Source organism: Falco biarmicus, chromosome 3 (assembly GCF_023638135.1).
Source record: "Falco biarmicus isolate bFalBia1 chromosome 3, bFalBia1.pri, whole genome shotgun sequence".
NCBI lineage: Eukaryota > Metazoa > Chordata > Aves > Falconiformes > Falconidae > Falco > Falco biarmicus.
In genome coordinates this window covers 60,573,677-60,597,050 of record NC_079290.1, presented here as the reverse complement: position 1 = coordinate 60,597,050, position 23,374 = coordinate 60,573,677, and the positions used below count along the sequence as shown (strand labels likewise).

At 37.7% G+C, this 23,374-nt stretch overlaps 1 protein-coding gene across 9 annotated transcripts in view; it reads right to left on the bottom strand.

The window, feature by feature from the left end:
* PTPRM (protein tyrosine phosphatase receptor type M) overlaps positions 1 to 23,374 on the bottom strand; it is a 481,749-nt gene that overhangs the window by 80,783 nt on the left and 377,592 nt on the right. For 4 of the 9 annotated variants that reach the window (XM_056332147.1, XM_056332149.1, XM_056332151.1 and 1 more), the window contains 4 exons: positions 18,383 to 18,534; positions 15,778 to 15,852; positions 15,524 to 15,550; positions 10,408 to 10,595 (listed from right to left, as the gene is read on the bottom strand). In XM_056332147.1, the coding sequence (XP_056188122.1) occupies positions 10,408 to 10,595; positions 15,524 to 15,550; positions 15,778 to 15,852; positions 18,383 to 18,534 (442 nt within the window). The remainder of the gene's footprint in view (positions 1 to 10,407; positions 10,596 to 15,523; positions 15,551 to 15,777; positions 15,853 to 18,382; positions 18,535 to 23,374) is intronic. The other 5 variants (XM_056332148.1, XM_056332150.1, XM_056332154.1 and 2 more) reach the window with 2 other exon arrangements.

The following is a 23,374-nucleotide window of genomic DNA, read 5'->3' as shown; positions in this document are numbered from 1 at the left end:
TTTTCCTTCTGTCCACATCCTTGGCTGCTTTGTTTCCATGAGTACTCCAGTCTTCTCATCAGCATTGGTCTGAGGTCCAATTTTTTCCCATAGTTGTCTTGCTCACCTTTGCTTGACCAAGGTGCCTGCATCTTCTCATGGCTGTTTGGCAGACTATGTCCTTTTCACCTCTAAGATGACTTGCTGAGGACCCAGGGAGACCTAACTGCTAATTAATAAGATGGATAGAGAAGCCAAGCAGTTGGAGAACAGCAGTAGCCCCAGAAGAGTGTAGGCAGTGGCATCGCTGAAATCCCATGTGATGGGTAACTGGGGCAGCAGCTATCACACTGAGACAGAGGCGATGGTAGGAAACCAGAAGGAATGAAGAGGCTTGCTGACCCCCTCTTCTGCCCATTTACAGCCTGTCAGATATTCAGTGGACTTAACATTTCCCATAGACTCTTCTGAGCCCATCAAATCAGTATGTCATAACAACAAATTCATTCCTGCTAGAAAATGCTGATCATCTGTTCCATTGACAGGACAATTACTAAAGCACTACAGGAAACGTGTAAGAAGTCGTCCTGTATTCCACTTAGGAAACTTATTGTAAGATATACTGAACCACACGCTACACAAGAATACAAATTTTCATTTCCTGAAAAATTCATAATGGCCATTTTAACTTATTTAAAACAAATGCATTATAGAAAATAATGCATATTTTAGGTATGCTGTGGATAAACTGCTGTTAAATGAAAACTCCTAATAGCTAAATCATGCTAATTTGATTTGAAAAGTGTTCCTCTCACTTTACAAACAGCCAGTAATAATGCTTTGGTCATGAAACCAGCAAGGGATTAAAATGCCTGATTATTTGTAGTGAATAAATACAAACCATAGAAAATACATAAGGTGTATATATAATTAATAAAGAATAGATTATAATTGCATTTAACATCATTTGCATAATTTAAAATGGAATAACTACATGACTGATTTTTTATGTCTTTTTAAAGGGCACTAATAAAATATGAAGGAGGAAAGGAGGCTTATATGAGTAGGAAGTAATGAATAATATCTTGAACATTAAAGCACAATATATTATTCTGTGCACATAAACTGGACCAATTCATTTTCACAGGTGCAACGGGAAAAGTATGGTACATCAGCAGATTTCAAAAGTAAATAATATGTTAACTGAAGAAAAGATTACAGATTCTGATAAAATATTCAATATCTTATTTGAATAATTAACAAGTCAGTCTGGTGCAAATATGCAGCATATAGCCTACAATGTTTCAAAAACTTTTCCTTCTTTCAAATCATACCTGTCACCAGCATTTAGAAAGTTTAACCTATCACCTTATCGCTGCGAGCATTAAAGCATTTTTACGGATTTCCCTCTGGAAACTCGTGTGGTGAGTGAAATTAAGTTCAGTGGCCTCATTTAGTTTCCTACCATGGCGTTCAATAGCCCATAATGATGCACAGATTGGCTAAATCTGAAACTAAACCTTAATTTCAAAAGGTGCAGAGAGAGCATAGACTTGATACTAGCAAAAGCATAGTAGCAAGATCACTCAGCAAAAATGACAACCAGAGTGACATACATTGTGAGACATCTGCTGAGTACAGTCAGACTGTTTCTCAACCTGTGGCTGCCAAAGGGGAGGAAGACAAAACAGGTTAGAAGAGTAATGGTGCCACAGATTTTACATGCTAAAATAGTGGAGTGATGTGTGAGTGTTGGTTATTAAAAGAATAAGAATATATCTCTGTGTACATCCAAACACAAGGAAGCAGTAAGATGGAAAAGTTAATTTGTCCCATTAAAAGTCTATAACTCCTGTGTTAACTACTTGGACTTATCAGATGGGGATACTGGGTTTACAAAGACCTTCTCGGTGCAAAGTTGACAACAGTCAGTGAAACTGGGAAGCTCTTTCTTTCATTGCTCCAACTTGACGTTGCACACGCCCACAAATCTTTCCAGAATAAATTGAAAGATTTTGCAATGCCTTCAGAGAATAAAAGATGCCAGTGGTGGAGCCACATGTCAGGAAAAAGGGGAGCAAAATTACAAGAAGTTTGGAAAGACTGCTGTGGCAGCTGGACCCAAGATGGGGAAAACCCCACAGCTTTCTAAAGCAGACTGAAACTTCATTGCCATGGGATAATGAAGGACAAGAGGCACATCCACAAAACCGCATGCAACAGCTGAAATGATTCCATTTTAAATGTTTAAGTAGACTCATTAGGGATCAGGAATAACATCAGAGGTGCTTATCATGCTTTACATTACTTTTTGACTTTCAGTCCAGCTATGCTGGAATATGAAATGAATGTCTGCTAAATATCTGAACATGGAAAAGACTCCCAGGCCACTTTCAGGACCATGAGAATTGACAGGTTATAGAACACTTTTCATTGCTGATAGATTTTGTATTCATTCATATGTCTGCCACCACATACACCAGGACTACCAGACTCAGTAGAGGCAGATAACAATTAAAATAGCTGTCAGATCTCCTACATAAGACCAGCCTGCATTCAGTTTATCTGTCCAGTTGATCAGCTTAAGCATCTCTATCTCATGACTTTTGAGTGGACCAAGACTTTTCTGAGTGGATCAATACCACCAGTCTATGTTTTAACTGCTAAGAGGGACACAATGGTCATGAAAGATGCACTAAAAAGCTACCAGCCTTTCCTTAGGACACAGCCTAAACTTTACTTTACATACAAGACTGAGTCTGGCAGACTCACATGGAGAAAAACATCGGGCTGAATTAGGGATCCTTGTTCTTGTTAGGTATCCTTGCTGCTTGAGATCATACACAGTTCAGCCTGTTCAGGCTACTAAGGAGAAGAAAACAGGAGGTTCACACCCAAGTAAATCACAGACTGATCAGTACCAAAAATAGCCATGTCACAGCATGAGCAAAGGGCTGCCTACACCCCACTGAGAGTAATCCTAAGGATATTGGAAGCATTCTAGTCTACACACCTCTGCAGTTCTATTACTCAAACAGATAAAACCCCAAAGCCTTTCTAATGAAGCCGTGACCTGCCTAAATCTATAATTTGTGATAAGAATAAATTCTAATTAAACCTGTTTAAACAAAAACAAATTAAAAAGCTGTTTCTGCATATACATGCCCTTTTATTTAAAGTGGAGAAGAAGGCATTTAGGAAGAGTGGGAGAAGGAAACTGAAATTTAGAAAGTCCTGTGACACCTTGATTGCTGGGCAGTTAGCTACACTGCAGCTCAGGGCAGCATCATGTGAGTGATATTGAACACTGCAACAGCACTTCTCATACATTTGAAATATGTTAAAAATAGAAATTCACAGCTGTTAAGGATAGGTTCAGAATTGCAGAAAACTGGCTGGCACACCAACAGACATCCAGCAAACTAAGTGTCTCTTCTCTGAACCAAACAATGCCCAAACAAACTCCTATTAACTGCCACCCAGCTAAAATTGTTGGCAACTGATTCTTGCTGATCAACAACTGGACGTCACCCATTCTGCTAAGAGACAGTAAAGAATTAAAGAGATACTGCCTGCACTGGGAAATCGTGTCACTAATAACATAGGCTGTTTACTAGGGAATGTAGTTTCTGGTTTGTGATGACTTTATTTCAACAATTTATTATTGATCTGGAGTACTTTAGGATTTCCAAACCAAAACATGCTTCATGGACATGGCAGCTGCTCATTTTTACTGCTGCTTTTGGCCTCCCTAGATACGATCTCCTCAGTGCTGAGGCTTCCAGTGTCCAAAACTCTGGGATAAACCCAAGCAGGAACAAGTTACCTGGGATTGATGGAAGGCTGCTGCAGATCCCATGGCAATATGAAGAAACTGCATTTTTCTGAACACAGTCCTTTGATAAAGGAGAAATGCCTGTCTCACACAAAGGACCTTTACATCACCATTTGTTGTGGTTACCTTTCATTGTGCATGGCGAACTTACATAATAATATATTCTTATAATCAGACTGCTGCAACTTTCTATTAAAGATTAAACATCCAACTGGGCACTCAGGTGATTGTTCTAAGCTCCATCTACACAGATGAAATGTCACAAAAAATAATAGCAACGATCTTTATGGATGAGTATTTCCAACAATTTTCTGCACCATTTTCACAGGACGAAGTCCTGCTATTTTACTTCTATTTCAATTTCTGTTGTTTAAAATCTCTAATGAGTTTTCTCATTATTACAAAAATAGACAGAGAGATAAACAGTTACCTGCTCTCAGTTCTGGAGGACACAGATGTGGTCCTTTGTGCGTTTACACTGTGGACTCATGCCCCCATTCCCACCCAACATTTCACAGTCTTTCTGCTTTCTTTGCAATTTGTGTCTGGTGGGATAGAAAATGACCTGCACTGATTGTGGTATTGACTGTCTCAGCTAGTGCTGAAGAATATCAAATAAAATCAGAGAAAAAAAGGCATGATAAAAATGTACAGGTTGGAGGTGAAACAAGCCAGTTGAAGTCACAAGGAACACAGGCAGAAAAGGCAGCACCAGCTGTGCCCTGCTGGTAGCTATATCAACATAACATCAACAAAATACTTCTTTTTTCCTTTCTATTTCAAGATTTCAGAACGGGGCCCCAGAAGCACAAAGCTTAGAAGTAGCATGTAGCAGCAAATTTGTCTTCCAGCTGGAACCAAAGAGAAAGAAAAGCTGTGACTGGAAGACTGGGTTGGAGTGACAAGATTTCTAGTCCCTTAAGCCTTTGTGTGACAACAGAAAATAGAAACTATGTCGGACTTGTGTCCCAGGTCAAACATTTATCTAACAGTGGTCTGGAGAAAACAAAACCTTCAGCAGGCACCTATGGGGTAAACTTCCTCTGTCAAAAAATTCCTGCTTGCCTGCAATACTCAAAACAAGGATCTGTATTTCTGCTGGTCTTAGAGAGTTTTTTTTTCCTATTTTGTTTATTTCTTCCAATTAATTTTTGTTTACCTCAGATATTGCATTGGCCAGTAGTACACTGTGTGAAAAACTGTGGTTTTATTGACTGTCAGTGCATCTACCTGCATATCTTCTGAAGTTCCATTTCAAAGAATATATTGCCATGAAGATGGGATTTCTTTCATGCCCCCTATTATTCTTAGCACTCACCTCTAAATCCTCTTTGAATTATTCATTTTTTTATGATCACCTTTGACCACCATCCCCCAAGGTATAACTGAGCAGTGACCATGACCAGATAAACTATTTTAAAATACTTCTATCAACCTATAAGATGTGCTAAGAAGTGCTAAACTGAAATGAATTGTTTAACGTACATTAGATAATAAATTTCATGTTCCTGACCTTGATAGGCCCTCTGAGTCTGTATCCTCATAGGTATCCATCTATTTAACTGCTGTGATTTAGAGATTAATACAGTTACCTTGGTGCAACTCCTCAGAGTGGAGACCGTGTAGCATAAAAGGGGCATATCAGTACAGTTTATCTTGACAGCATAAAACTTCAGTGTATTAGGAACAGTATTGATTTAACGCTATTGGTGTAAAATAATTTCTGGACTGAAACAGTTAACTGCTGCAAAAGCTTGAGAAAGGATATGTTTGACAGGAGGGGAGGAGAAAGAAGGTGAGAGAGACAGTGGGGAGAAAGGCCTTAAAGTTAAAGCTACACAGAGAAACCTTTTTTTAAACTGTTATTGACACAGTCCTGTTAGTGACAGTAAGTGAGGCTGATCCGAGCAGGATACCCTTTGCAAATCCTGGCTTTTCAAAGGAACCTCTGGTTTTGAGATAATGGAAGCTCAGAACTCCCTGTCATGGAACATAATGTGAAATTGATTTTGCAAGGCTTTATCTACACAAAGTTGCACCGGTTTAATTAAAGGTGTGTTTTTAAATCAATTCTGTTAAACCAGTCCAAGCTCCTGTGTGGACACTCTGAAATCGATTTGTAACTGTCTTATGTCAACTAACCTTAATCTGGCAAAGGACCAGTTTATACTGAACAGGCACCAAGTTTTGCTGATCCAGAAATATAATTAAAAAGAAAACTTACATAAAATAATAAGATTTTGAATGAAATTCTCTGTTTCTGCCCTAGCTATGCCAAGCTATGTTGGCCTCCAGTTAGCCTAGTCCATCTGTTTAGGAAGGAGATGAACTTGTTTCTTTGCATCTCTGTGTTTATGGCCTTTTGACAGATATATGTCCTTGTGAAAGGACACGGTGTAAAGCACTGTGAAACAAGGAAGTCTAAAACCAAAAGGTGGCAAGTGTAAGGAGAAAGAAGGGATGAATTGTAGATATCACTTTCACTCTCCATTGCTATTTCTTTTGTTTCTGTAATGCAGAAAGGAAATAAGCAATGAGCCTCCTTCCTGATCAGTAAAGTCTCTCTCATGCTGTGGTACTGGGGAGCAGCTTCAATAACCCACCATCAGTGTAGGGGTGCATGTGAAACGAGGCCAATGCTATCCTGTCAGTCTAACGTTGCTGGAACCAAGCCAAAATCTCCCCTTTCTTAAGGGTCTGTTAGAGGATGGAAAGGATTTTAAAGATCTACTGCAGACTAGCTTTGTGGAAATTTCCCTGAGTTTAAGGATTTCTGTGCAATCCCTTCCAATCATTCACACTCCACTAGGCTGCAAATTAAGGTCTGCATTTGAGTCCACAGCTTACAGAAACACATCCACGTTATCTCCACAGCTGAGAAGCACATGGGAAAATGGGCAGTGAACTTGTTACCGATGTGCCGCTAAAGGCACACATGTATTTGATCTCATTCTACAGGCACAGCTAGACACAAAGTCAGAAGCTGCACTGCTACATCCAAGAGCCTGGATGTGATCCTGCTACAGGGAACAGGAGCCTTTGCACATGCCATGACAGGAACAGGGCCAGGCTGTAGGATGTTTCCCTGCGGGTATTTGGCCAGAGCTTTTCAGTGATGAGAGCCAAGGTATCCCACCTCCTCCGAGAAGGAGAACAAAAGGGCACAAAGCCTGCAAAGTATGGTGTTCCCCCAAGCCACCGTATACTGGGACCTAAAGGTACTCAAGTAGGTAATCCTAAAGCACAGTTGAGCTCTGAGTGACTAAGTTCTAGCCCGCTGTTGCCTTTCATTTTTCAACCTTTATTTATGTTACTCCAAAAACTTGTGCATGAGGCCAATAGGACCTAAAGCTACCCAGATGTGCTTAGATTGTGAACTATAGCCGTAATTATTGAGAATAGTGGCCCTAATTAAGTTTTATTTTAAAGCACTCTAAAACTATGCATGACAGTAAGTGCTCCGTATCTTTGCACTCCTCTGAAGTGTTGCTAATGGGTAATGGGCTATTTTACTTTCTGTTCAGTTCAACAGATTTATTTTCAGAGTGAATCCTGCGTGAATTTCTCCTGAATCAAACACTTTCCCTGGTGAGACTATATAATCCTGCTGTCTTGTTAGAGCAAAAATCATCTATGAGACTTCATTGAAAACAAATCCCCTGTCAAACTATTTCTTCTTTTTCATTTGGGCAGTTATCCTTCTGATAATTTATAAGGAAAAAATTCTTCTGCTGTCTAGTTCACCCCTGTAAAGAGAACAGTATCAGTCTGACAGCAGGGTAAACAACGAGATTTGCAATCTTAGCAGGGCCAGAATAAATTGGGCAGTTTTTCATTGCATATGGAGGAAAACCAGCAATACTGCAGCAATTCAAAGAAAAAACCCTCAAAGATATGGCTAGTTATGGCTCATTCTGATTATAAACAATTTCCATATATAAAGAGGACTCTCCAACACTGCTGCAGTATTTTAAGTCTCCGTTCACTGACACTATTAATAAACTGCACCCTAATGTATTGCATCTACTGGCATTAGTCATGACTACACCTACTGTCTGTAATGGGATGCCATTCATCAGCTTGGTAAGCTCAAAATTAGGTGATTTTCCTGGAAACTGTTTCTCAGCAGCATCATTTGATCCGCCGTAGTTAAAAAGCCATGTCATTGGTTGCATTATAAATTCCATTTTACACTCTTCTTTTTTTTTATAAATTAATTGTAGCTTTCCTCTAGGCTTAATGCTGGTATAAAAGGTTTTGGCTGATGAGCAAATCTTTTCCAAAGACAAGAATTTTCAATTCTATCCTTTTTAAGTAACAGTGGCATAAAAAAAAAAAAAAAAAAAAAGTCCCAGGAACAAACTTGTTTAAGTCAGCTACACAAATGAAAGTTGACAAGTGATTAGCTCCTTCTGGGAATGAATTGTTTTCTACATTTTAGGGGAAAAAATGTCATCAGTGGCTTTGGAAGTGGCCTGAAGCATGGGCTTTGGAAGTCTAATACTACAAATACCAGTTTAAACAATTACATATTTAAGCAATTGTTATAACATGGACTTGGCATGACAAAGTGCTAACTTCAAAAAAAACACCATGTCTTGTAAAATGCAAGCAGTAGGCACACTTGTAAAAACTCAGCCATGTACTAGTAATTGTATTAGTCATCCTGAAAGGCCTGCAAGAGTGAATACATTAATTCTTACTGCTAAAACTTAAGCATTGGATATTGCGTCTCTGGGGCAGTACACACTTGTGCATGCCCAAAAAAGAAACTGTTGCTTGTCCTGCAGGATGGAAGCAATGCAAATTACTTTTGCTGGTTGTCCTCCTCCCTTCTGTCAGATGAAAGAATGAGAAAACATCAGTTTTTTTCTGGTTTCTACTTTGAGAAGACAGTTAAAAGTGAATCTGTATCATTCTGTTGCTCACTGGTTATGTCAGAGACACATCACAGTAAGACCCATTTACACCTGTTCCTCTGATTTCTCACATTCTAGTTTCCAAGGAAAGGAAATTTAGGACTGTGTACTGGGTTGGAGATGCAGCTGAATTTGGACAGGTTCCTCAACTGGAGAAGCGGACACTACCACATACAGAGGCAATGCAGAGGCTCTGTCAGGTGTAACCTGCTTCTGGAAATGGGCAGGGAGGATGAGCTGCTGGTGGTCATTATTTGCTTCCTAGACCACACAATAGGGAACTTTTTTTTTTTTTTAAATTAATTACATCACCTTGGATCATAGTCCATAGAACATATTAAAAGTTAACAGAGTATTTCAGAGCTGAGAGCTTCCAGTCTGCCTACAGACCAGACTCCTCAAGTTCTTATGCAGCGCATCTTCCTACCTGATCAATCAAAATTAACTCATGAATTCTCATACACTCTATGACAAATTTGACAATTTATAGTCCAACCCTGTGCATCAATCTTATGTTTTTTTGCTCTGTGGAGTAATATATTTACACTACTTTTTATTTGGATTCAAATCCACTGAATTGTAATCTTGTGGGAAACTACTCACTGTACACATCTTATCAACCCATACTGGAGTGTTCCTGTATGTGACAACCATTCACAAGAATAAACTCCTTAAGATTTGAGCTAAATGACAGAGAAAAGAGGACAAAGGACATTAATTTTTACATCCTAATGATTAAAACATTGGACTTAAGGGGATTTTAAAAGGTCTCAAATCCTTCCTCATATTAGACAAGGAACCCAGGTTGCTAAGTCTCTGTTCCTTCAAATACATTATGTGGATGAAGAGCGGTACGCTCCTGAGACTCTTCGGCAAGACTCAGCTTTTGAAGTCAGGCATAATACCACCCTTAATTTTGGACATGAGAGCAAGTTCTGCTTGGCTTTAGTTTGTTTCACTTAGACGGACTCATCTCACAAGGAAGACAGGATCTGCAGTGCAATGTGCTGTGTTCCTATAGTATTTACCAAATGTCATTATGGTCATGACATTTAAAACTAAGATGATAACAGGGAGGAAGCAAGAAATGAAGAAACAGGAGTTGAATCAAAACAAAAGGAAAAAAGAGAGACTATAAGTTCATATGAAAAATAATAAGGATTAGAGATAGCCTCCAGCTAGTGGGAAATGGTCAGGCTCCACAGAATAAATTTTAAGCCCTACTGAAGATTTGTGTACTTCCTCTCCATGATGAATACTATTATTCCAAGAAATACTGCTTGTAGAACTTGATTTCTAAGTTAGTATCTTGTTACAGGGCAACTGTGATTAGATGATCTGTGATGTAGAACTTTGGAAAAAATACATTCTTCAATAGTAAAAGAAAAATTTGGCAAATTTTGGGAGAATGTTAGTGGGTCTGTTTTTTTGAATATACATCTTTATGCAATTAGAATTAGGCAGTGATTTCCAAGAAAGGTTTTTATGTCTCACTCCTCATCAGAAAATTTGCTCACTGCAGTGTTGATCCTTTCCATTCAATATCTTCCCTCACAGAGCATCTGGCTTACTTGGTTGAGTAATTATTTCTCCTGTTCTGTGGTACAGGTAGCAGACAGACAAAGCCGACACTGCAGAAGAGATAATAATCAGATCAATAGACCTGACACTTACTTCATACTCCTCTTTGAATCCATAGCCTTCTGCACACTTCATCTGGGTAATGTGCTGTAGCAAGTCAGCTACACGTATGGCTGGATGAAGCTGTCCGGTCTGGTAGGGCACATCCACTGGATCTCGCTTCTTGTAGGTATGGGATTGGACCAGGCTGCTTGTGTCACTGACCATCGTATGGGTTTCATCTAGAAAAAGAGTAGCACGTAATGTACCGGCTCATTTTCACTTATTAATAGAAATGTAAACTAACAGATTTCTCGAGGAATGGCAGAAATCTGACATCATCAGTATTGCTTCTGTTTGTGAAGGCTACACCAGAAGAACAGTAAATCCATGGAGCAGTTTACACAGGGAAATTGCAAGACTGATTGGAATGAGGCAAAGTCCATGGTTCTACAATGGAAGCATTGCAGAGCAGTCCGAACTCTAATATTGTTTTAAACATCACTAGCTGATTACAGACAGGTTTTAAATTGGGCATTTGGTTCTAAACTGCATAGAATTTTCATTCTGAAACTTCAGCAAGTCCCATTGAATGAAACTGGACTTGTATTCTTCTTAACATTACTGAAGTGTTGCATTTTACACTGCAAATTTAGAGCAAATGTTTGGAGTGAGCAAAATAAAAAGATGCACAAAATGGCTTATGGTTTCATCAAGCTAGGACTGCAATGGAAATGTAGATCTGATACAGCATTTGGAGACACACTACAAGAGGACAAATGCAAAGGATCATCTGTTCAGGAAAAATGTCTTGACTGGCTGCTGAACATGCTTTAGGACCACAGTTTATCATGAGCCATCACATTAGGCATGGAATGTTATATGTCAACTGACATGCAAGCCAACGAACAGGAGAACCCAGTGGGCTGGTTAAAACTTTTATGAGACACATACTCTCCCAACCCTCCACATCTCTTCCAGGGGGCAAATGGGCAACTTACCATTGATTGGCACTTTTAAGAAGATACATATCAGGAGAAAAAAAAAGAGGAGGAGAAAAAGGAAACAGGGCATAAGCAACAGTACTACATTAATAATTACAGGTAATTTTCTGTTTGTAATTTAGTCTTTACAGAGTGATTCCCTAAACGAGTCAGATTCTGATCTCAGTTTCACAGTATAAATTAAATGTACTTAAAACAAGGTATCTTAATGTGAGTCAATTCACAGTGATGCAACTGAGATCAAAACTTATACGTAGCAGTAAATAGACAGATGCGAAAGTGCACTCTACCTAAGGAAGCAACATGACTTCCTGTTTAGATGGAATTTAAAAAATTTGTTCAGACTTGACAAGAGAAAAATCCAACCCAAATTCTATGGTCCACGTATCATCATAAGTATTTTTTCTCTTTACCTGAATAATAACTTTACATATCTCAAAGAGTTTTTGATTTTTAACTGAAATTGTGAATGTGGTGCTTTGACTTATTTGAACTACTCCTCACTGGCTGCACACTAAACATAGCAAGGGGTTTATAAAAATACTATTTTTATTAAAAAATTACTACTTTGCAAAATATGTTGTATGAAAGGGAAGCATTAAAATAATATTTCTGCATTCATTAGTTAGATATATTACAGTAGAAAGTTCCACAAATACTCTGGATGTAAAGGTCCCAGATTCTCACGTACACACCAAAAATACTATCACACCTCATTAAAGGTGAGATTATGGTCTTAGTTATACCACTGAAAATTGATGTTAAAGCCACAAAGCTCAATGAATCAAATTGAGGTTCTCTCAATTCACACTGATACTAAACCACATGAAATCTGGTCCTCAGGAAGCACACAGTCAATATGAACTGTACATTTAAACCTAAACCAAAAATAACGGAGAAGAATTTATGGGTATGAGTATGGGCATTTCACTACTTTCCCTGTCAGTTTGCTAACCTGATCTAATGCAGAGGAAAGGGATTCATCTTTTAGTCATAAAATTTGACAACTTTTGTCTAATGTGTGATAAAATTGTACTGCAAAGCACCTTGGGATGCATGGCATGAAGCGTGGTATACAAGTGTAGGTACAGTATGTTGCTGCTGAAATGGCACCTGAAAACTACAAGGTGGCTAAGACACAAAAGACAAAAAAAGTGTAGGAAGTTGATCATGATTTTTTGAGTGGCTTATTTCAGTTTTAGAAACATGTTAGACAACTTGGCTTTTTTTTTTTCTGTTTTTTTTTTCCCCCCAAACTACAGAATTCCTTGTAACACAGACTGTTAGTAACTAAGATAAAGGCAAAGTTATCAGATAGCAGGGTCTTGTGCTATGAAAGCAGCAGTTTAATCCTTATGAATCTCTTTTCCTGTAAGCTCCTTTGTTTTAAACCAATTTTCCTCTCTCAATTTCTTTCTCTCTTATAGCTGCATTAACTCTATTTTTCTCTCTTTGGGAGTGAACTTTTATGTTGTTTTAAACAAAGCACTTTCAGTCCCTGGTTTATATGGTACATATAGGAGCCACTTACAGTTTTTTACTTTGCCTTTGAGCCCTGTAGCATGAGCTTTTCAGCCATAACAGTCCACTATTTTTCAAAGGGTGAGCCGCTCCAGACGCAGTGCTCATATGCAATGGGAAGCTTGTCCCGCTTAAATACTGTCACAGCTGCAGTTGTTCTACCGTCCACTTACTCCCACAGAGGTGTGCAACACTTATTAAATAATATATTTATTTACTAGTTATATGAACTCACAGTATGGAAGGTATCTGGAAACCCAGCCCAATATTTTTAATTGGCTGAGACTCTTTTTATTCTCCAATTTCAGAAATATGCACATTGCTGACACTACATAAACATGACCTACACTCAGGCTCAGCAACTATAAATGTAGGCACTGTTATGTAAAATGTTTTTTTCTAATCGCAGGCTTTCACTTACGTTATTAGGCTGAACATGAAAGGTTTCCCTTAAACGTTAAGGAAAGTTCCTCATATCTGAAACTAAATCATCAGACCGTTCTCTTTTGTCTAATTTAAGGAGTTCCCCACTAATTACCAGACTTTTTTTTTTTTTTCAATTAGCTAAGAAGTTCCTAACTTGCATGAATAGTCCATGCTGTAGATAAATATATAAATAGTAAGTGTATTGTGGCCTTTCTAGCAGATTTTGAAAACTAAATTCAGCCATTCAACAGACCTGTACTCTTTCCCAGGGGGCCACACTGAAAAGTTCATTTATTTCTAACTGCAGGCTTGATCCTGCAGTATAACACAACTTCTGTCGACATTGGAAGACAGCAAGAGCAGGTATTAGTTGAAATTAAAACCCAGCGTATTTTGTTAACAGCTATATTCCTCTACTGACTCAAACATATCTGATTTGTTTTACCTCACATAAAATACTATTCCTAAACAGTCATTCATAAGCACATTTTGTGAGAGAGATGAGGTCTAAATGGAATACCACTCATAAAAGGGTACTAAATTTTTAACATTTAAGGTTAAAAAAATATTAATTTTCCACAGTAAAATAACTGGAAAATTTTCTGAGATGAGAAAGCACAGGTTACTGTAGTAGACCATAAAATACATAACTAACTAATTCAAGATTCTACAGACTTAGTAAAAGCAAATAATTTTTTTTCCCCCTGTGTGTGTTTGTCTGATATCTGAATTACTTGCTTAGAGATTATTTCTTGTGGGAAAAAAAAGCTAACAAATAATTTTACCATCATTATTATATAGCAAAGGAGCACAGAAAAAAATAAGAAAAACCATTAACAAAACTTATTAATCTGGATAGGAAATCTCAAAGTTTTTCTCCTGATAATAGTACTTTTCTCCTTGCCCACCCACAAGGTCAGAAAGAATATCTACTGGATGAAGTGTTGAATGAATGCTAAAGCACACACAAAAAAAATCTAACATCTCAGGCAGTTAAAAGGCTCTGCAAATTTCATTTGCATGCAGATTATTACATTGTTACAGTCACTACATTACCTTCTTCCAGATTTACATAACGTATAAAAACGTACAGGTTCCTTCTCCAAGTTATCACACTGAAATGCACTGTGCTAAATATTCTTTCAAGATAACAAATTTTCAAGATCACCTTCCTAAGCTTCTACTTCTTATATGCTTCACTCTAATTTTACTTAAATCTGTCTAATTTACAGATTAAGGGCAGGAATTGGTTAAGGGTCTTATATGTTTTACTGTGATTTGAAGAAAAAAGGAGGAGAATGAAAAATATTTGTTGTAAAAATATCAAACATTGTAAAAAGAGTAAACAGATAGGCTTAACACTGAGGTTTGAACTCTTGCTACAGTGCACTGTTATATTTTGACTTTTTTTTTTTTTTAAATCTCCCTGTTTATTTTAAACTTCGCATGAGAAGGAGGTGTAAATGAATAGAAGCCACAAAGCGGTTAGAGTTACTGAAGCATTGAAAATGCAATAGCGCCTCATGCTTATTATTTTATCACTGTGTAGAAACCTCTCTCTTTCTGACATTGGACAATAGCAGGTTTTCCTAAATTCCCAGTGGAAATGCTTTACACTTTAACTGTATGTTTTTAACCTACAGTTCTACTGTTTTATTTCGTTTCTGTGACACCTGATGCATAATAAACTACATACTCTAAGTGTCATGCTATCATTTTGCTGTTCAAAATACCATCTTTCCTCTGAAACTTCACTTTGACAAGCATGTCAGAAACTGTGAGGTACTGTGAGAACAAAAGATAGCTGGATGGCCAAAACTGTATTTTGTCTGATTTTTTGTATCATGAGGAGTCTAATTAGGAAAAATTTTATTTTTAAGAAATGACATCTTCAGTTCTGAGATAACACAGAAAAAAATGAGGGAACTATTTAAATTGCTGCAGTAATCAAATTCTTTTGTGTCACTCCAAATACATGCATAAACATTTCCTCGCAAATCCACTTGTTAAGATTATTTCTCTCTTTTCTCCCCTGACTTACACTATGACAATAGTAATCAAGCCTGGTAAGTGTCCTTAGCATTCTCAGTGTAGTCAAGCCTACCACCCCTCCCTTTAGCATAAAACTCCAGCTTTTTGCATATTATTGTCTGTACCCCAAGAACTATGATTTTCTAAATTACTCAGCAATGAACTTTGATAAAGGGAAATGTTCTCACCTAAAATTGCAGTTGGCACAAATGGATCTGTCATACATCATAAGCAGGTCAATGCAGAAAAGGTAAAAAGAGAGAGAACAGTAAATGATTGATAAATGTTTCTGAGTTTTCTTTCAGAAAGCTACTGTACGCAACCAGTATGCTGCTTATATATGTGTTAAATTTCTATGGCAAGGAGTATAATAACATAATTATATATGAATTTATTATGAAAAGTTCTATATAGGGTGGAAACCATGGAAAAAATCAGTTACCTGGGTAGTAAGAATTAGGCACTGTTGTGCTCAATGTGTTAGTTTTCATTGTAAATGAAGATGGTGAAGATACAGCTGCAAAGAGAAACAAAGCTGGTTAGAGACAGCAAAGTGGTATGTGGCTATTTAAGCTGAGTGATACAGCGTATGTGATTGACTTGGTTTAGAGGCTCTCATCTTGTGTTTGTTGCACTGGAACTAGGACCTAGGGAAAACGAGGTGGGTCTAATGAATCAAATAGCTTACTGAATTGGATCAATAATTTTTAAAGAAATGTCATCAGAGAGAGCATTTTGATAGGTGATGACAAATATACTACTTAAATCACAAGATCAGACTGAATAATGATGCTTGAATAAAGATATCACAACAACAACAGGTGTTTTTGACAGAAGCTTTGATCATTAGTAAGTTTACTTGATAATACTGCAAATACTGTATGCAAATACTCTACTGTGTAAATTTTTTGCTCTCCTTTTTTTGATTTGTTCAGACAGGTGGATAAAGTGTACACAGATACTATTATGCTCTTAATATCACAGTGGTTTTCAGGAAGTGATACATAGACCAATGCTAGCATGGGTATATAATCATTTAATCATTTGTAAAACCCATGGGAAAGCCCAATGCAACAAATTAAGTTCAGTTTATTCTCTGGTATACAAAGATCATGTGAACTACTATTGTATGCACAGATACATTCATCAGGTGGGAGTCAATCACAACATTTTACAGGGTGTTCAGCTAAAGAGTCTTGAAAGGCTTTTAAGTAAAGCTAAATGCAAATTCAGCTTTAATTGCTTGTCCACACATCTCAAGTTCAGTTGGATCAGTGAATGTAAGCGCTTTCTGGATACCCATAAACAGACTACCAGGAATTTGCGAAACAGAAGCAGAACTGAGGAAGATGGGATCTGCTGGACGAGGAGTGAGATTACTCCTGCTGGCTTTCATCCATGGTTTTTTTTGGTTGATCTTCTAGGGCATACAGTTGCCAGCCCTTGTTAAGATGGAGCTATTTATCTAAATACTTAAATAATCCTGGCAATTTTCACTTATCCTATAAATGAATATATAGGAGACTACTTTCCTTTGATTATGTCTCCTGAATCACTGGATGGAAAGAACAGGGTGGTATCCCTTTTGGATACGGATGCAGAGATTAGTTGAGGTCAGGGCTGCTGCAGCTAATGAAACTGTCTAGGTACAGAATGCAGCCAAGGTAATAAACTTTCATGGGAAGTAGGGAATGTTCTAAATGTCTTGAGTACAAGGCCTTACATAAAGATTATTCCTAAAAACTGTCAGACTGCTTCTTCTGGTGACCACACTTCTTATGGAAAGTCTAATTACATGTTGTAGCCCTCAAGTGTTATAAAATACTTGCTGTGACAATAATTTTGAATTGGTTTAAGGTGGTTTACATAAAGAGGGTTTAGTCCCAGGAACGCATTGCAGATTCTTTGGTTGTTGTGACCATTCAGTAACACCATTGGAAAACTGCACAATGATGACAGAAGATGAAGTCAAACCTCTTGATCTCTTCAGAGAGGTAAGCAATCTCATTAACTGCAATTGTATATTCTCACCAGAAAGGCGAGTCAAATTTTGAAAGATCTATTTCAAAGCAATTTCAAAAGTAACTGAAATGTGAATTAACATTGTAAATCCTGAGCCTAATGCTGCTGAGAGAAGTCTCTCTGTACAAAACTCACAGACTGTTTGTACAATTCAGCTCATCAAAGATAAGTTCTTAAGCATATTATTAAAGACTGGGAGTTGGGCCTTGCATACTGTTAGTATTTGAAACAAAATTCAATCTTTGACAAGTTCTAAAGACGTTAAAAAACACCAGTATACAAGAAAAACTGAGGTTCCTTGGGAACCATAAGAAACAGGAAAGTTTTTGAACACAGTTATTCTTTTTTCATTCTTTTTAACAATTATAAAAACCTACAATTTTTCCTGGTCTTTGCTTAGTGCTAACCCCATGACAAGAGCGAGTGCTTGACTAAAATTCTAATATGGGAAAATGTTATATCTGAAATTTTATTTATTTTTATGGTAAATCCAAGAACAGCCAGAATATTAGAGAATCTCTTATGAAATTGCAGAGCAGATAATTCTTTGCACAAGATACAGAAAGACCAACTTCTAGAACTGGAAATAACAAGACAATCAGATCACCACTATTAAGTTATGACATTAAAAAAATAAATTTTGCCTACAAAAAAACGAAGTGAGCAGGGGAAGTATTGAAAGACTTGGGACAGTATAAGGGATATAAAATTTTTAGCATGACAGAGACTGGTGAAAGAGAAAACCACAGCTGTTTCGGTAATGTCTTTGCTCTTCTGCAGAAGAAAAGGATGAACAGAAAAAAGCCCAATTATCCTTATTATTTTTAAAGAAGTCTATTCTTGATGTCTGACTGTCTTGCTCATTTGAATACACACTGTAATGTGCTGCACAGTGAGAAACTCTGGGTCCTATGGATTTTCCATGACTGAGTAATGAGGAATATTTTAAAAATCATTTGCACCTTTCTTCCACCTTCCAAAAAAGAAAAAGAAAAGAAAAGGAAAAAGAAAAAAAACCAACTTACATCTCCCATTTAGATTGTGCGTGTCCATGAAAGAGAAAGCTTCGTCACAGTTGGTGCCTTGCTCAGTGTAGCTTTTATCCATTGAATTCACCATCACTGTCATTTCCTGCCGTGTGCTACTCAATGTCTCTTTCCGCTTTTTAGCCAATTTTCTTAAGAAATAAATGTTGAGGGGGAAGAAAAAAAAAAAGAAATCAAGCCTTAGTGAGCACACAGCCTTCATGTTGTTTAGATCAGCACTGCAGTTTGTAACTACATTATTAAGTAACATTTACAATTATTTCTCCATTCCTGAAAACTTAAATTGATTTCACACTCATGTCTTTCAAAGGCATCTGATAATCAAGGGATAGTTGCCAATGCCCTGACTTACAGTGAACAGCACCTTAACCCTTGGGGACCACCACTGAATTAAAGGGGACTACTTGGACACAAAGGTGATGTAAGCTATTGCATCAGAGGCTACACCTGTTTAAACACACAAATAACAATGATAGGAGAGAAGATTTAACTGGAATGAACAAGTCAGTAACAATTTTCACTTCACATGTATAAAACTGTCTGGAGCTGTTTCATTGAGACACCATATAGCACAGCTAACTGGTTTGTATCATACTGTAGAGTATGTTTGATCTCTTAACAGACTTTGCACAAGCAAGTGACATTTTAAACTGACTTGCATTTTTAAAGACTATTTTCTGTCACTCTTGATTTCAGGAGAATTAGCCACACGAATTCTTTTTTTCTCAAGCAGGAGTGGTCGGCCAGAGACAAGATCTTGAGTCTGATACTGTAACAGTGATTCATTAAGCTATAGAACTGCTTTGGATGCATATAGCTTAGAAGTGCTTTGGATGCATATAGCTCTTTTTCCCAGATTTGTCCTTCTGTTTCTGTCTACACTAAAATCTCACTCTGTTTCCCCAAGAGTTATGCTCAGCTACCATCACAGAATAACATGCCCAAAACTCGTGACTTTTCCTTCCAGCTCTGTAAGATATCTGTGATCCTGATGATGGTGGATCCCCTGCCCATTTGGCTTGTTTCCCCAGCCTGCGACTCTGTCCTTAGATCAAGCTTTTCTCCAAGTCCTTGCCTACAGCCTTCACTTAAAGTTTCCAGATTCCTTCTGTATCGTATCTTCAAGGTATGGGTTTTACGCAGAAATAACTCCTCCACAGACTTTGATCTTCTATCTGTTCAATGGCTCTTCCTCTGCGGAAAACATAATAAGCCAGCTCATACCCATCCATAAAAGAAAGACCTTTTAGATATCTTCAATGGCAGCTTACAGGAGCTTATTATTTCATCTGTGTTTCCTTCCAGTTCTAGAGGCCTCTTGCACCAAGCATAACCAACTTGCGCTAACTCTCAAAACCTTTCTCTTTGTTAACTCTCACTCAGTATGAAAAAATGATGCCCACCACAGACCAATATTTTATACTAGCCTTCACTAGATTTTCAAACAAGCGCGTTTGTCTCCCCTCATGTCACAGGGTAGGAGCTTTCTTTAAACCTCCCTACTGTTAGTTCACTATTCTGCTTCCAGTCACTGCCTGCAGACACACTTCGTGTTACTGTTACTGCAACACGCTGTGTGTTATTGCTATTACTGCTTGCTATGCTGATCAGCATTGCCTCAGACTCTCCCAATGTTCCCCGTCTATACACCAACAAGCCATTTGGGCAGGAGCTATGGTTGCGTTCTGTACTGAGACAGTACCAAGTTCAGCAGTATCTTAGTCCGTGACTAAAGTTGAAAGGCCTTTGAAACTAAAACCTTGCTCTTAAAAGAAGTAGTAATAGTAAGTGCAGGCATGGTATTGGGTCATTGCACATGGAAGTATTAAGGGTCACATTTGGCCCTCAGTCAGCTGCTGGATTACCACTCCATTCATGAGGGCATGTCCCCATGACTGACAGGGATAGATGGAAGTGCTCTGCTTAAAAACCTCCTACAGTACCTGCAGTAATGAGTAGTGTGTACCTCTCTGCTCATCCCAGCTCAGAAGTCACCTGCATTAGCTTGAGCCACCATGAACACACTAGATTTTGACTGATGCTGAGGAGAGCGCTTATGGTCAGTTGGATGGCAGACACCTGTGGGACTTTACTACACTAAGCATTTAGATGTGCAACAAAAAGTCTCAATAAATGCTTGTTTTTATGGATTTCAAAATTCAGTAATATTAATATTACAGTCCAGCTAAGAAAGAGTAGAAGATAAACAGTAACAAGTCACATTGTTCCTGTAGATGTTTAACTTCTGATTTTGTCATTTGGAATATCATTGGTGGACAGAAAAATAAATCATAAACAAAGGTTTTGCTTCTAGATTTTAATTTATTTTTTGATTTAAGGAAATTAAATGGAGGAACTTAACAATTCAAGTCCCTTTCTGATCAACACTAATTTACTTGGTAGACTTGATAATAAAACTAGTCCTTTCTCGCCTCACAGCGCATAAACACAGAAGGGACCATTACATAATCTAGTCTGAACCCTTTTATATCAGTCAGCAAAATTTCGCTCAAGTATCATAAGTAAAACAAAACTGTTATACCTTTGCATTCTCTAGTCTCCCTCCTCCTTCATATCTAATAGTAATGAATGAGTAATATATTACTTAATGTAGAATCTGAGATGTATCTCCTAATGTATGAACAACTTAATGAAAGTCTTTTATAAGGACAGGCTTATCAAAGTGATAACATCAAATGGATATACTTTCCCCTCTTTCCACCCTTAGCTCTGATGGCAAGACAGTAAGTCATGCACGCCTCCCCTTCTGATCCTCTTTAGTTGAAAGCACACACAGCTACACCCACTACCTGCCAACCATTGGGCAATTCCTAGCTTAGCTGGGTTATGAAACTAGAAACTGAACAGTGACAACGACAGCATCCACAGTGTGGTCACTGAAACTTCTGTAAGGTACATATTGTACTTATTTTATTTCACGGCTGTGCAGACCATAGGAAACTATTTCAGGACAATTCAGCACTAGAGCAAAGCTTCAGGAAGGCATGCAGAAGCAGATTTTCTTCACAAGAAGACTTCCCTCTCTTCAGGCTGGAATCAGCAGCTTCTCTTTAACCAGCTGCCAATCCAGTTAGCTATGTAGATGCTACATACTCACTAAAGCCAGGAAACTGCAGCATATAGTGGCCTTCCCTTGCCCATCAGCAGACCTGTGAGTACTATTTCTATTCACAAAGCCTTTAATTGCTGTCCATCTCACAAGCTCAGCACTTTCTCCAAAACCTTTTGCATGTGAACGATGTACTGGTGAACAGGTAACAAATCTTCCTTAACATTTTTTTAAAGAAATGCTACCAGGACAATCACCACTTAGTGATATTGATCCATATCTGAAAATCCACAAGGTGGCAAAATATATGGTATCAGCTACTCAAGTGGGATTACAAAATACCCTATGCTCTGTAGGGTGCACATCCAAAGCATCTGCTGTTCCAGCTAATGTCCTTTATTTTACAGTAAAATTTGTTTCCTTCCCAAGGAAAGCCAGAGTTCTTGCTCATTACACCAATAATATGAGGCTTGACTTTTATAAAAAGTCTGCTAATCTTCTTAAAGAAATTACACTCACATTTTTCTCATTTCCTTCATTTTTGGTTTTGGTCCCATAATCAAGCTATAGCAGATTGTTTTTATGGCAGTAACAACTGTACAGTACTTCTCAATCTGAATCTAATTCTAGAAGTAGATCTTGTGGGAAAAGTTCAAATCTGAAACAACTGTTACAGGAAGAGAGCAATACCAGCCAGACTTTTGTTCTGTGAACAAAAACACCCACTGGACTTCGTCAAGTAAACTTTAGCTGAATATAACATTTTTCACATCTGCAGTTTTCAGAAATTGCTGAAAGTGTTGCAGTCTCTGCAACTCATCCATTCCTTGGATCTCTTGGTCCCTGGGAGGCTCTAGCCATGCAAGATTTAAAAAACTTATAAAACCATAGAACTTCACATAACCGTCACCACTCATACTCTTAGATTTGAAGCAAATTTTTTGGGAAAAAAACCTTAAATATTTGATCATTTTCACTCACGGAAAAGACACTTCACAGACACTTAAAGAAAACAAGATCTACAACCAAAGGAAAAAAGAAAACAGATGGAAGCTCCCACAGTGATTACCTAGGATGAAATTCTTTATGTAGGGAAAGCAAAAACAATCAGCTTATCATACAAATAGTATTATCATCACTCTATAAGGAAAGAGAATATACTATACCAGTCTCAGAAAAGAGGAGCCTGATATTCAGAACAATCTCAAGACTAGCTAGAAATTGTTGGTATTTTAAGGCACAAGAAATTGTGAGAAGTGAGCTGGTAAATATATCGTAAAATGCAGAGAAGATGAACACGTGGACTCCCACACCAAATTGTGTGGGATTTTAGGTATTGTTTACTCTGTTCTGATACAAATATTAATTAAACCAGCCTAGGGAAATTAATAAGCTAAAAGCTTCATCACAATTTGCCCTCATTTTATCTGCAACCCTGAAACTCTTCAATGTTGCATCTTTTTCTTGTACAGTCCCGTCCAGTTAAAAGTATCAGCTTGTAAAACTTCTGCGAGCCTGACTCAACACCTTTCTCAAAATCCTCCTTCTCTGTGATTTCTCTCTCAAACCCTCCAACATGCCAACACCAAGAATGTTAAGTTGCTTCTACATTATCAGCCTCTGGTTTGCTCATTTTCCACTTACTTACCTGCATCCATGTTCTCTGTCCTGTCTTGACTATATAACAAATTATTTGGGACCCAGCCTCCCTTTTCCCTTCGTTTTTATAAAGCACTAGGAACAAAGCATGAGGCACAATGGGACACTACCATAGTCAGAAGAATGTAACAGCAGTTACATGTACATATTATAAAAAAATAATAAAATGGTGACTGAGGCTATTGCACTTATTGTAACTTAAGATAAAGCAGCTGCTTATATTACATACTGTTTCAAATTTT